The sequence below is a fragment of the Sceloporus undulatus genome, chromosome 5 (assembly GCF_019175285.1).
Source record: "Sceloporus undulatus isolate JIND9_A2432 ecotype Alabama chromosome 5, SceUnd_v1.1, whole genome shotgun sequence".
Taxonomy (NCBI): domain Eukaryota; kingdom Metazoa; phylum Chordata; class Lepidosauria; order Squamata; family Phrynosomatidae; genus Sceloporus; species Sceloporus undulatus.
This window is the reverse complement of record NC_056526.1, coordinates 42,511,686-42,524,737: the sequence shown is the minus strand read 5'-3', so window position 1 is coordinate 42,524,737 and position 13,052 is coordinate 42,511,686. Positions and strand designations below refer to the sequence as shown.

The 13,052-nt window shown below is 38.3% G+C and overlaps 1 protein-coding gene across 1 annotated transcript in view; it reads left to right on the top strand.

Annotated features, from left to right (window-relative positions):
• SLC17A8 (solute carrier family 17 member 8) overlaps positions 1–9,962 on the top strand; it is a 28,246-nt gene extending 18,284 nt beyond the window's left edge. Inside the window, exons 9-12 of the mRNA XM_042466442.1 lie at positions 2,699–2,831; positions 7,265–7,375; positions 8,607–8,734; positions 9,330–9,962. Of these exons, the coding sequence (XP_042322376.1) occupies positions 2,699–2,831; positions 7,265–7,375; positions 8,607–8,734; positions 9,330–9,668 (711 nt within the window). The 3' untranslated portion in view covers positions 9,669–9,962. The remainder of the gene's footprint in view (positions 1–2,698; positions 2,832–7,264; positions 7,376–8,606; positions 8,735–9,329) is intronic.
• Positions 9,963–13,052: the final 3,090 nt, after the last annotated feature.

Here is a 13,052-nt window from a genome sequence, read left to right as displayed (position 1 = left end):
CAAGAGGCTAATAAAAACCAAAAGGATTTTGGATCAAGGATAATGGAACAAGGCTGGATAACATTCCTGATTCCTCTGAATGGCTAATACTCCTAGTAAATACTGGGCTATTCTTTTCATCAGATCACATGAAACTATAGATGAAATTGGGAAACGAACATGGAAAATTAACCCCTGCCTGTCTCATAATTCCTGGGACAAAAAAAATGCCATCCCGTGTCCAGAAGAATAAACTGCAAGAGGAGGTGCATCATTTGTGTGTGTGTGTGTGTGTGTGTCCATGTCCAAAGCAATGTACAGCCAGCCCTCCATATCCACAGATTCTTTATCCACAAATTAAACTTATCCATGGCTTGAAAATATTCCAAAAATATATAAATTTCAAAACCAAACTTTGATTTTGCTATTTTATATAAGGAACACTATTTTGCTATGCCATTATATAACAGGACTTGAGTATCCATGGGTTTTGGTATCTTTAGTGTGTGTGTATGTCCTGGAACAAAATCCCAGCAGATACAAAAGACCCACTGTACTTCCTGTTGCAATTTATTCTTCAGGACATACATTGATCAGAACATGTCCATCAAATCCTGAGACCTTTCGCCAGGGACGTAGCCAGGATTTTGGGAAGGGGGGGTCCAGACTAAGTGCCATCATTATAATGGGGCTTGGGTGCAGCGGCGCAGCAGCATACACCATTTATTTTATCTAATGGAAGGAGGGGTCCGGACCCCAAGACCCCCCCCCCGGCTACATCCCTGCTTTCGCCAATCCAAATGAGATACTGTTACGGTGAATTTCCCCCCCAGTCAATTAGTTTCTTCTCTCTGTAATCCAGGTGGCCTTTGGTCATTGTGGAAGGAAATGCCAACCTGTGGAATGGCTCCCTAAAGCTCTTTCAAAACATCTGCCACTTTTCCAGATGGTAAAGCAACAGAAAAGAGTAGCAATCTGAGTTTATCGGAGTTATTTTAAGTTATGGTGTTTGCCATATTTTACCCAAATGGGCTTGCCCAGATGAGGGAAAAGTGTCTGGAAGTACTGAGAGATTGGAATTCCCTTTGTTTTGATTTTACTTACATACTTCCAGGTTCATCAAAACCTTTTCTTGAACTGCCCCATGTTTCCCCACCTGCCCCTTCCTTGGGTTTTTCCTCTTCCCAGTGATCACATGGCACATCTAAATTCATGCAACATTTCAGAAATAATGCATTATTACATTGGTTAAATGTTATGATAATTTTGTTTCAGTGCAAACATTTCTCTCGATCTCTGTTGAATCTGTGTTCTGGAAACAATAGTTGTATACTTCAGCATATGGAGATCCCCAAAACATAACAAAATCGGGGACTTTCAGAATTATCTGGAAGGGCTCTATGGCAACTGTAAACAGAAGAAGCTCTTTCTGGTCATGAAGGCTAGCCTCTTCAAACATATACTTCCATTTATTCCCCATTTTGCTATGTGGCCTTAAATGACAGATGTTCCTGTGAATTTTAACAGGTGCATGACAAAGATTATTTTTTTACATTTTCCCAAAATCATAGGGAGGAGAAGAGAATTGTGTATATTGAATTTCTCATCTTGTGCAGTTCTTATAGAAATCTTGGTATGGAACGGCGATAACTCTGTTTTTTCAGCTTGACACAGAATGTTCTCTGTATAACAGGAAGAAGGAATTCAGCAAATTTCCAGGGATACATAGGCGGGTTACAGACTGCCGCTTTGCGGCAGTCTGCCGCCGCCGCCACTTGCTCCGTGCAGGAGCCGCAGCAGCCACACCGCGCGGCTCCCGCACGGACCGAAAAAGAAGCTCCAAAATGGAGCTTCTTTAAGCGACGCCTCTATGACGTCGCGAGGCGCCAGGGGCGGACTCGCGACGTCATAGACGCCGCGACACGTGCGGACGCACAGCGTCCGATACATAAATATGGCAGCCGCCGTGTGGAACAGCCGCCGCCATATTGTACGTACAGAATATGTACTAGGGTTAGGGGCACCGCCCCTTCCTAACCCTAGTACGTATTCATTACGTACTAAATGGCGGTGTGTAACCCGCCATAGAGAGAGATGATAGAATAGTCTGAAGAGATTAAATATTGCTGAAATGGGACATGAGTTATAGTCTGTTACATAGTCTGTGTTATGACCATACACATTCTTATTTTTTATTTATTTTTAAAAAAGTATAATAAATACTGGCTTGGATCTTACTTTGCACAATTTATTATGTTACAATCCTACATTTCTATACAGGGTACACCTACGATGGAAAACAGCTCTACAATATAAAATAAAATGTTTATTTCCACTGATTTTCATCACTGGCTGCAGTCCAACATGCTATTGTCCAACAGGCTATTCTTTTGAACTGTACTGAAGGCCTTCTAATTTCAGGAAAAGCAGGATAGCCTACAGTGAGAGGAGTGTGAGAAAGATGGCTGCTGCTTGAGCAGAACTACATTCACAGTTATTTTATTCCACTTATTACATATGGCTTATTTTCTTTGGAAAGCTCACAGGGCTTCTAGGATATTGCCAGCAAGGCACCTTAGTTCATACTCAATTGCCCAAACTATTCGCTTGATTGGTTCCATTGGTTAAAGTGGAGGATGTATTCAAAAATTCTAATGGACACAAATACATAGAGATGCATAAAATATGCTTCCCTAGAGCTGTGTGTATTTACTTTTAGGTTGGGCTTTTGTCTGCTGTCCCACATATGGTCATGACCATTATTGTGCCCATTGGTGGTCAGCTGGCTGACTTTTTACGAAGCAGACGGATTTTAACTACAACTGCAGTACGAAAAATCATGAACTGTGGAGGTATGCTAGATTTTCTAGATGAAATATTTCAGTGATATGTTATGGCCTAATGCAGACATCTGCTTTGCTAATAGTGAAAAAGTAATTTATAAAACCAAGTAAAGTGTATATGTGATGTTCTGGACTTATGTAAAGAAAAAAAAGCACTCTCATGTTTGTTAGAGAAATTAAGGTAAGGTATGACTATGTATATAATTAATAGTAAATGTCATAGATGTAATAAATATTAAGTGATTTATAGGGAGAAGTTAAGAGTATGGAATGTTCAATATGACTGGTAAATGGTGAATGTTTGAATAGGATTTTAAAAGGCCATTGCATATAATATTTTGGCAATTAGAGATGTGAGAGATAAGAGTTAGTTGGTTAGTTAGAAATATGAGAAAGAGATGTGACTTTTAAAGTTAGTTAAGGTTGATCAGGATTTAGATGTTGTTATTATTATTATTATTATTATTACATTTTATTTATATTGCGCTGTAAATTTACATAGCGCTGTACATACAATCAAATAGGTAGAAATAGATAAAAATAAGCCTGCCTGTGTTAAATTAGTAATCTCTTTATGTTAAACTTCTGTTTAATAAAGCATCCTTGTGTTATACATTTGTGTTTCTGATGATGCTGCAAAAGTGTTCTTGGTGTGGATGAGTTCAGACAAATGTTCTTGGTGTAGATGAGTTCAGACACATGGTCTCTGTCGTGGCAGCCGTGATTCAAGGGTATTGGTATCTAGTGATAGGCTTGTACAAACAAAGTTTCTTACTGAACAAATATTGTCAAGATGTCCCCATAAGGCAGAAATGACTTGAAAGCACACAACAACAGCCACCATGCAGACATCTAAAAGGTTCTCACATTTGGTGCCATGGCTGTGGGATAAGTAGAAGTCCTCACGGTAAGCTCTTAAGATACTTTGGAATCTTTATAATGTAAAGAAGGATTTAATTAGTTTCCTGTGGGTTTTCCGGGCTATGTGGCCATATTCTGGAAGAATTTACTCCTGAAGTTTTGCCTGCATCTGTGGTTGGCAAAAAGGAGCACAATAAAAACACTGGTAGATCATGCAAAAAGGATCTGCAAACCCCACTTCCTGGAAGATGAAATGAAGCACCTAAACTGGGCTCGTCAGGCCAACAGTTACTCCACCTCAGATATCAGAGGAGCTGCCAGACCCCCCCCCCCCCCAAAAAAAAAACAGGAATGAAGACAAACAACCATCCAAGGGGAAGGTATTTTTATCGTACATCAAAGGAGTCATGGACAGAATAGGTAAATTGGTGAGGAAAAACAACCTCCAAACGGTCTACAAATTGACCAAGAAAATCTAGTAAATGTTGCACTCAGTGAAGGATAGGAGAGACCCTCTTACAGCTCCAAGAGTTTACCGCATACCGTGCAGCAGTGGACAAGTTTACATAGGGATCACCAAATGCAGTGTTCAAACCTAAATCAAGTAGCACAAGAGACACTGCAAACTGGGTCAGCTGGAAAAATCAGCAGTAGCAGCACACATTATAAACCATTCTGGGCATAAAATACTAATTGAAAACACTGAAATTCTGGACCATGCCGATAACTATCAGGTCAGAACGCACAGGGAAGCCACTGAAATCCATAAACACCTTTACAATCTCAACAGGAAAGAAGAAACTCTTAAAGTAAAAAAGTTTAGCTACCAGTCCTGAAAAACACCAAAATCAAGACTCAGTACATGCAAATGAACACCATCCAGGGTTAGGGGGTTTCTCCACAGACAATGGATTGCTAATTAAATAGACACACATATCCTCCCACCCTGAGGCCTTGCCATTCAACAACAGTCCAACACAGATTAACATGTAAATCACTTCTTCCCAACCAAGGGTCACACAAGTATACACACACACACCACACACACTTCCGTGCCACCACCCTCTGAAGGTGCTAGCCACAGGTGCAGGTGAAACGTCAGGAAGAAATTCTTCCAAAATGCAGCCACATAGCCCAGAAAACCAGAGAAAACTATGGACACTGGCTGTGAAAGCCTTAAACTTTAAAAGGGATTTAAATGGATAAATGTATGGGACAAGGCAGTCGGGCATGAACTTTATATACAGAAGATCCACAGGGCCGGCTCATCCATAAAGGTGAACTAGGCACCTGCCTAGGGCAACAAAATTCAGGGGCGGCTTTTTTTTAAAAAAAATTTTTGGCATAAATCAAGGGGTGAAAATAATTATGAGGAGCGACAGGGGGTGCCAAAATATTTCTCGCATAGGGTGGCCAAATACCTACAGTCGGCCCTGAAGATCCAGGATTCAACCTTTGGCATTTTCAGTGGAACTGTGAAAGACTCTGCATTGAACCTCTGGAGAACCTCTGCCCAAAACTGAGTTGCATTGTTTAATGCAAAGGGAGGCAAAGTTTGGAGGGCAAGCAGCCCCCAGACCCCACTTTTATAGCTCCTGAAGTCCACCCAAACCCCCAATTTAAAAGAAGGCACACTTTACATCAAATTTCCCCACAAACTCCGTGCAAAGAGCCCCTCAACATGTGAAAACACACAAAAAGTCCCCCACTTCATTCCCCAAAGCACCTGGGAGGAAAACTGACCCATGACCCCTGCAGAGTTCCCTATGGTTGCACTCACCATAAGACAGATTCTAATGCATTATTTCATCTAGAGTATGTGAATGTGTATGTTTGTGTCTGAACAAGAGACGGAGGAGTAGAGCTTGGTAATCGCAAATTGAGCTTTCCTTTCCAGAAAATGTTCTAGCTTAAGTCTAGTTTCTAGTCCCAATTGTCATTACTGTCTAACAACTGTTATACTGGCTTAAACTGAGTCCTATTGCTGAGTTTACATTGCTTTTTAGATGTTGAAATTGTGTGCCTTCAATTTGTTTCCAAAACTGTTAATTTATTAATTGGAAATTTCCACCTTCTTGTGTGGCATTAACATTTCTCAATTCATGCAAATTCTGTTGCAGCCCTGTGAATGTTCAAATGTCTGTTCACATGCAGATGTGTTCAGGACTATATCTTGATTGACTAATTGGTCAATGTAGTTTTTAATTAAAAAGAAAAACCTGTTTCAGATTATGCATTATACAAAGAAGATATTTGTTTTATAATAATAAATCACTAACTTTCAAGACACTGATATATGCCTGCTATAAAGAGCGATGGGTTATATCTATAAGGACGATCTGTTGAATGCATAATAATGCAGATTACAGCTCTGAACTTTATCTGCTTTTATATCAAACAATTGGATAGATTAGAGCTGTAGGTACCAACTCCCTTAAAGAATGGTTCAAACATTTTTAATGCATGAATAAAAGAAGTATATTGTAAATTATTATACTTGTGTTATAATTGGAGTTAGTACTCGATCATATGAGAAAGTAACCCCAGAGGATTGGTGCTCATTCTTAGAAGGAATGGATTGTGTGTTTGTGCTAAAGCCAAAATCATGCGCATCTTCTGTTCAAAAACACAAATCTGCCTTATTTTTTAAATAGATTCCATGATTCAGATGCTATGGGGACAGCAACTATCCAATAATAACTTTGGCATGCTTAAACCCATTGGTTTCAATAAATATGCTTAAGGTCATCACTTCTTAAGGTATCTGATGTGGAGGACTGGCATGGTATTTTTCCTCTATTTGTCCTCACTGACTATAATATTCTAGAAAATGTCTATGGACCAGCAGCCAGTATCATGGCCCTTCATCATGGACTAGCACACTGAGTAGCATTATGTATTACAGCCTTCGATAACACCTTTTACATATGTTGTTGTTGTTGCTGTTATGTTTATTTCTTTTTTCCAGTTCAGGACACAAAGTAGTTTACATTAAAAAAACATATCATTAAAATCCACAAAATATACATGTTAAAATGAAAGTAAACAATCAAAAAATTAAAACCAGATTAAAATATATTTCATTAAACACACACTCACAGAGCAGCATAAGATAACAGTTAGTAAGATCCAGCACGTTATTTTGTGGGATGGGCTTTATATAGTGAATTATCAAATGCCTGTCTGAACAGAAAAGTCTTTATTGTTCTGCGAAAATAAAGTAGGAGAGGTGCCAGTCCAAATCATCTGGGAAGGGAGTTCCAGGGCAGCCACCTTTATTATATATGTTATCCAGAATTAAATATTTCTGTACATACTTGTGTTTTGTTTATAATAATAATAAATACATTATAATAAATATTATAATAAATTCAGCACTGCGCCATGTTGAAGCTTCCCCCGGCCATATTCAACAAGGAAAACTCAAACCTAAACTCTAATTTAGAAAACCTGTTGATGGCAAAGTTGCATGTGAAACTAATCTTAAAACAAGCAGCACTTTCAAGACTCTTAGGATATCTTTTGAAACACTGTATTTTAAGGAATGTATTAATTTTTCCCCTAATGTGTTTCATTTGCAGGTTTTGGAATGGAAGCTACTTTACTTTTGGTGGTTGGCTATTCTCACACAAGAGGTGTGGCTATCTCTTTCTTGGTTTTAGCAGTAGGCTTTAGTGGATTTGCTATTTCAGGTAAAACTTAAAATATTAATGTTAAACAAGTTGAAGAATTTGTTTTAAACATCATAGGTATAGATTGGTTGCTTATGACTACACTCCCAACAGCAAAGGATCCCATTTTGTCCCCCAAATAGCAAGGGCCATTGCTTGGACAAGTTACCTTTTTGGACTACAGCTCCAAGAACCTCTCAGTCAGCATGGCCACTTAACCTAGTCCAGATGGTGCCTCCCTGCCTCCAACATAGAAAGTATTTTAAAAACTAGACCTGTATTTGCTGCAAATACATGCGTTGCAGTTTTCAAGTTTCATTCAGATGAAAGAAATCGTTCTTTGCGTAGTTTATAATATGAAGCTGGTTTCTAATGCAAATATGTGGGTAGCCTAGGATTTTCTGCTTGGCAAATTGGGGCATTCCATTGGCCCATTCAGTAGAATAAATATTGATTTTCAATCATTATAAAAAAAAATCTGCATTCATAACTTCATTAAATGGCAGCTGGTGATTTCCATGTCAGTCAGGGTGACCAAGCATTCTCTTTTTCCAGGACTATTGGCAAGGAACCCCTCCATGAAGAACAATTTATTTTCCTTGCAAATATCTTACCAATGCGGAATCCTTTTTATATTTATCTTCAGAATTGCAATGATTTTCTTGCAGTTCCAATAAAGTCTGCACCAATGTGAGACTGAGTCTGGCTTGAATTGCTTTATAGCTCAGGGTTTTTTTTTAAATTCTAATACAATTTTAATTATATAGATATCAAAAAGTCAGACACCATTTTTATATACCATTCTGCTATTTTATGGCTAGTGAAACTCACTACATAATGAGGTTTTATAAAGACTTAAAAAGAAATGAATGGCTTGGAATGTTTAGCATAAATTCATTCTAACAGCATAGTGCTTTTAAATATTGATTTCACCTGTTGAACAGTGAGGTTTTATGACATTTGAAGTTGTCTTGTTTTCATAATGTGGTCTGACTCTGCTCTACTTATCAACCTTCTAAAAGTAAATACCTAAAAACAAAGTTTGGAATAGTTATGCTTTGGATTGCTATTCCCAGACCCCTCCTCCATGTCCAGGATGATTCAGGGAGTTATGGTAAAAAAGAAAAAAAAAAATCTGAGAAGCAGAAAGACAGGTATCCATTGTGGTTTGTTCTGCTTAAATCACTTTCTCTATGATAAACTAATGTAGCCCTCCAGACTGCACATTACTAACTAGTGTTATGTGTTACAGGATTTAATGTCAACCATTTAGATATTGCACCCCGTTATGCTAGTATCCTCATGGGCATCTCCAATGGCGTAGGGACATTGTCCGGAATGGTATGCCCCCTCATTGTTGGTGCAATGACTAAACATAAGGTAAAGTATTTAGGCAGACCTTCTTCTCATAAGACATTCATATGCATTGCAGACAATGACTATTTGAAAGAATCATTACTTTCTGGTACCTAATTTTTGAGGTGTTATGGGCTAACTCTTTACAAGAGTAATATAGAATCAGTGAAGAACTTAAGAATAAGAACAAGAGTAATATAGAATCAGTGAAGAACTTAATACTTGATGTGTTGATTATTCTGAAAGTGTAGAAAATTGTTCTTTTGTGATTTTTATTTGTATATTATAATAGAAAATTGTTGTGGTTATAATGGGCCTTCACATTATGGCACCCTTGTCATAGGATTTTCTTGGTAAGATTTATTTCAGGGCAGTTTTCCATTGCCTTCCCCTTAAGGAGGTTTTCATGTGAGGCTTCTACAGCACAGCAATTGTGTTTTTGAAGCACACAGAAACATACCAGTATAGAAGCAATCCTTATCGCACCTCCACTTCAATACCAGTATAGTGCTACACTGTATGGTGCACAATAAGTTCACGTTGCTAGTGTCCACCATAAATTCAGTGTTTGACTTTCTTTTTATCTGTATAATAAGGTGTGTCATGTAATTCCTTTCAGACTCGCGAAGAATGGCAAAATGTCTTCCTCATAGCTGCCCTAGTTCATTACAGTGGAGTGATATTTTATGCCATTTTTGCTTCTGGTGAGAAACAGGAATGGGCTGATCCAGAAAGCCTTAATGAAGAAAAATGTGGAATTATTGACCAAGATGAACTGGCGGAAGAAACAGAACTGAACAATGATAGCTTTGTTAGCTCAAAGAAAACGTACGGGGCTACCATTCAAAATGATGAAGTACGAAGGAAAGGGTTGCAAAAGCAAAAAGGGATAGTGCAAGATGTAGAAGAAGAGACTTCCTACCAGTGTGAAAAAAGCAACTTTCAAGATTCATCATAAATTTGACCGTATATGATTTGTGTGACCATTACCAACCCTGTACAAAACCAGGCAGTATCTATATAGTTGTTATTTTTTGTGAATAATCATGCCAAATGGCTTGCTGTGACACAGTCATTTTGAACATGTATTACAGCAAATGGGTTAATTAAAAACAAAAATTGGGTGTAGTGTCCCAATATTCAACCCATTCAGATCTCTGTCTGAAGGTCACAGTCCTTTATAGCATATGGATCCTTCCTAACATATAATGAGGTTCTGTACTGTGTCACTACTTAGCAATGTAAGCATGGTCTTGGCTCCAATGCCATGGTCCTCAATTCCTTTAGCAGACAGTTCTGCTGTGTTAATCCCCAGACTGTCATGGAACAGAGAATGTAGTGTGGTGGAGGGGCCAATTCAATGTTTAACCAAAGACTACATTGTTGCTAATGAAGACAATTCATGACATACAGTTCTTAAAACCTGCCAGGTATTATTTTTCCAAAGGGGGAACCATATAAGTCTGTTCAACATTTTGTCACATCTCAACCAAATAGCTGCTACACAGGACAATATAGAACCTTATCATCAAGGGACTATGGAGTAATATTCTCTCTCTCTCTCTCACACACACACACACACACACACTTGTCATGGTTGTCCGTGAGCCACCTTTGGTCCCTTCTGGGAGATAGGTGGCATACAAATGCAATAAATAAATAAATAATGGTTGGACCTTTGAGTCACAATCCTCAATGTACAGCTTTGTTTATTAATATATTTATGCCACCCTTTCTGTCAAAGATGCCCCCCTCCCCCAAGTGACTAACAATATAAAATCAAAGTAAACCCTGACAAAAATGAAATGAGAAGCAACGGAGAGGCAAGAACAGTCAACACTATCCCCATCTGTGCAATACTCTGTCTCAATTTGATTCCAAATATCCCTGGAATAAGGAATTGTTTTCCCCACCAGACATTGAAGGGAGGGGGCTACGGAGGTTGGTGCCATGACTGAAAAGGCCTTATTGTGTGCTTACTTACCATACTTCAAATGGTGTGAAAATACAGAACAGGGTACCTTGTGTTGAACAGATTGCTTAGGTGGGAGGCCCTATGGAGAGAGATTCTTTATCTGAGCCCAGACTAGGTAACATTTGCTAGTACTGGGGTCTATCAGCATGAAAAGGAAATGTATAATTTTGGACTCCGTGGTATTCTTTGCTTTTGAATTCTGCGGTTATAGCTTGGGTTATAAACAAAGGACCTGATGTGAAAAAGCTTCACTGAAATTATCCCCCTGTATAAGAGAACAACTATGATCTGGTTCATCTCTCATTCATTTCTTCTGGGACTGTTGTTCCCATTAAAACTGGATCCTCCATGCGATATAGGAAGTAGAAATGTATTACTCAAAAAGCTCTATGCTGATTATTACAGTTCTTACAATAATTTATTTGCATTCAACAATACATTTGATGTTACTCAAAGCCTGTCTAGACTTTTCCCCACAATTTATGACAACTTCATGGGAAGCATGCTGTACTGTATAATTTTTCAATCACTTCTGGTTTTCAAAGGCTCAAAACGTTTTTTCACTTAGAAAATTGAGTAAATGATAGATTTGTTTTCACATTATTACTCTCATAGTAAAATTCAGATGAAATCATTTTTGACATTGTGATTCTTACGGGTCAGCTGTGTTGTTGTGACAGAAATATACTGTTAATCTCCATTATTATAATAGAAATTTATATTTATATAAGAGCAAATGGTTGTTACATTAGTGTAAAGATTGTGGCGCTTTCCATCAACTTGGTATACTGCTGTAGTTGTGTCTAAGGCTGCAGAATTAATGCAGTTTCACACCCTTTAATTGCCATGGCTCAATGATGCCAGAAATTCTGGGATTTACAGTTTTGTGCAACATTTAGCCTTCTCTGTGAGAGAGCACTGGTGCTACAATAAACTACAAATTCCAGAATTTCATAGCATTGAGACATGGCAGTGAAAGTGTTGTCAAACTGAATTAATCCTGCAGCGTGGCAGCAGCCAAGGTTCTTGGCAAATGGAGTCTGGAAGACTTAACCAATGTCTTAACCATCAGTGCCATGCAACTTTGACTCATAGGACTGGAGCACCAAGGCTTCTCAATTAGCATGAGCAATGGCATCATTTGCCATCTATATTACCTTCTAAGATGAGCTGCAATGGGATTTGAATGAATAATTAGGAATCATTTGCTCTATAACAAGCTCTCCTGGTGAAACTTAGTTTGTTGATGTGGATCAAGACACCTGCCTGCAGTTTTGTCCTCACCTTGTGGGCATTGCTATGAAGACAGACTATCATGAGGAGTACCTGCATTTCAGCATATTGAATTAGTACATCATTGCTCACCATGTGCTCCTTCCTGAAAAATAAGGTGAACAAAATTTGACTGCAGCTTTAATACATGCATTAGCCAAAAGTGGCTGTACTAAATTGTGACTACCCATGCTTTTAAGACAGGTGCATCTGATCCTAGCTAATATCTAGCTGCTCTTTGGAAATAAGTGGTAATTAAATTAGATTAAATGGGGAAGTCCTGGATTAGTGACAATGAAGAACATAGTATGTGGTGACTAGGATAGAAATGTATAACAGTGAAGTCGGATATGATATACAAGATCTTCATTCATATATAGCAAAAGCAGCCAGATATTAAATGAGCTGTCAGAAATTGCCAGCTGCCCGTTTATCACGGTGCCATGCGCATAACCCAGTCTATCTAAAATTGGCAAAGCAAAATTGATTTCAGATTAATGAAAAGCACAATTTCAGATGCCTGTCATTTGTTAGAAATGCAGAACCTGTTCAATGAATCAAAGATCCTTTCATTCATTATTATTCTCTTTCTCTCTGTATTTACCCGTGAGTACACTCATATTTGTTTATCTGTACAAAGCCAAAGTTTTAAATGGTTTGTTTCCTTTTGGCTTGAAGCCCAGAAAAGGCAATCAAATGGAAATTACAGTGAGCAGCTTCACAGGGTTGAGTGTCCAATTTTGTGAGAATAAACAAAACAACAATGATACAGAATCTTGTATACTGACTATATATGTAGTGAGAGGCTTCAAAAAGTTACTTTCCAAATACATCAAAATCCCCATGTTGGCTAGATCGCAGTTGTTTTACACCTTCAAATCCTAACTTAAGGTGGCCCCCATCACAGGGTTTTCTTGGCATGATGTACCGTATTCAGAGAAGATTTGCTGTTGACTTTGTCTTGGCTAAGAGATTAAGACTTGCCCATGAGTTTCCACAGTTGTGGGGATGTTTGAAGTTAGGTCCCTTAAATTCCCAGTTCAAACTTCAAACCGCAACACCATGTTGACTCTCTCTGATCATAACATTGATATT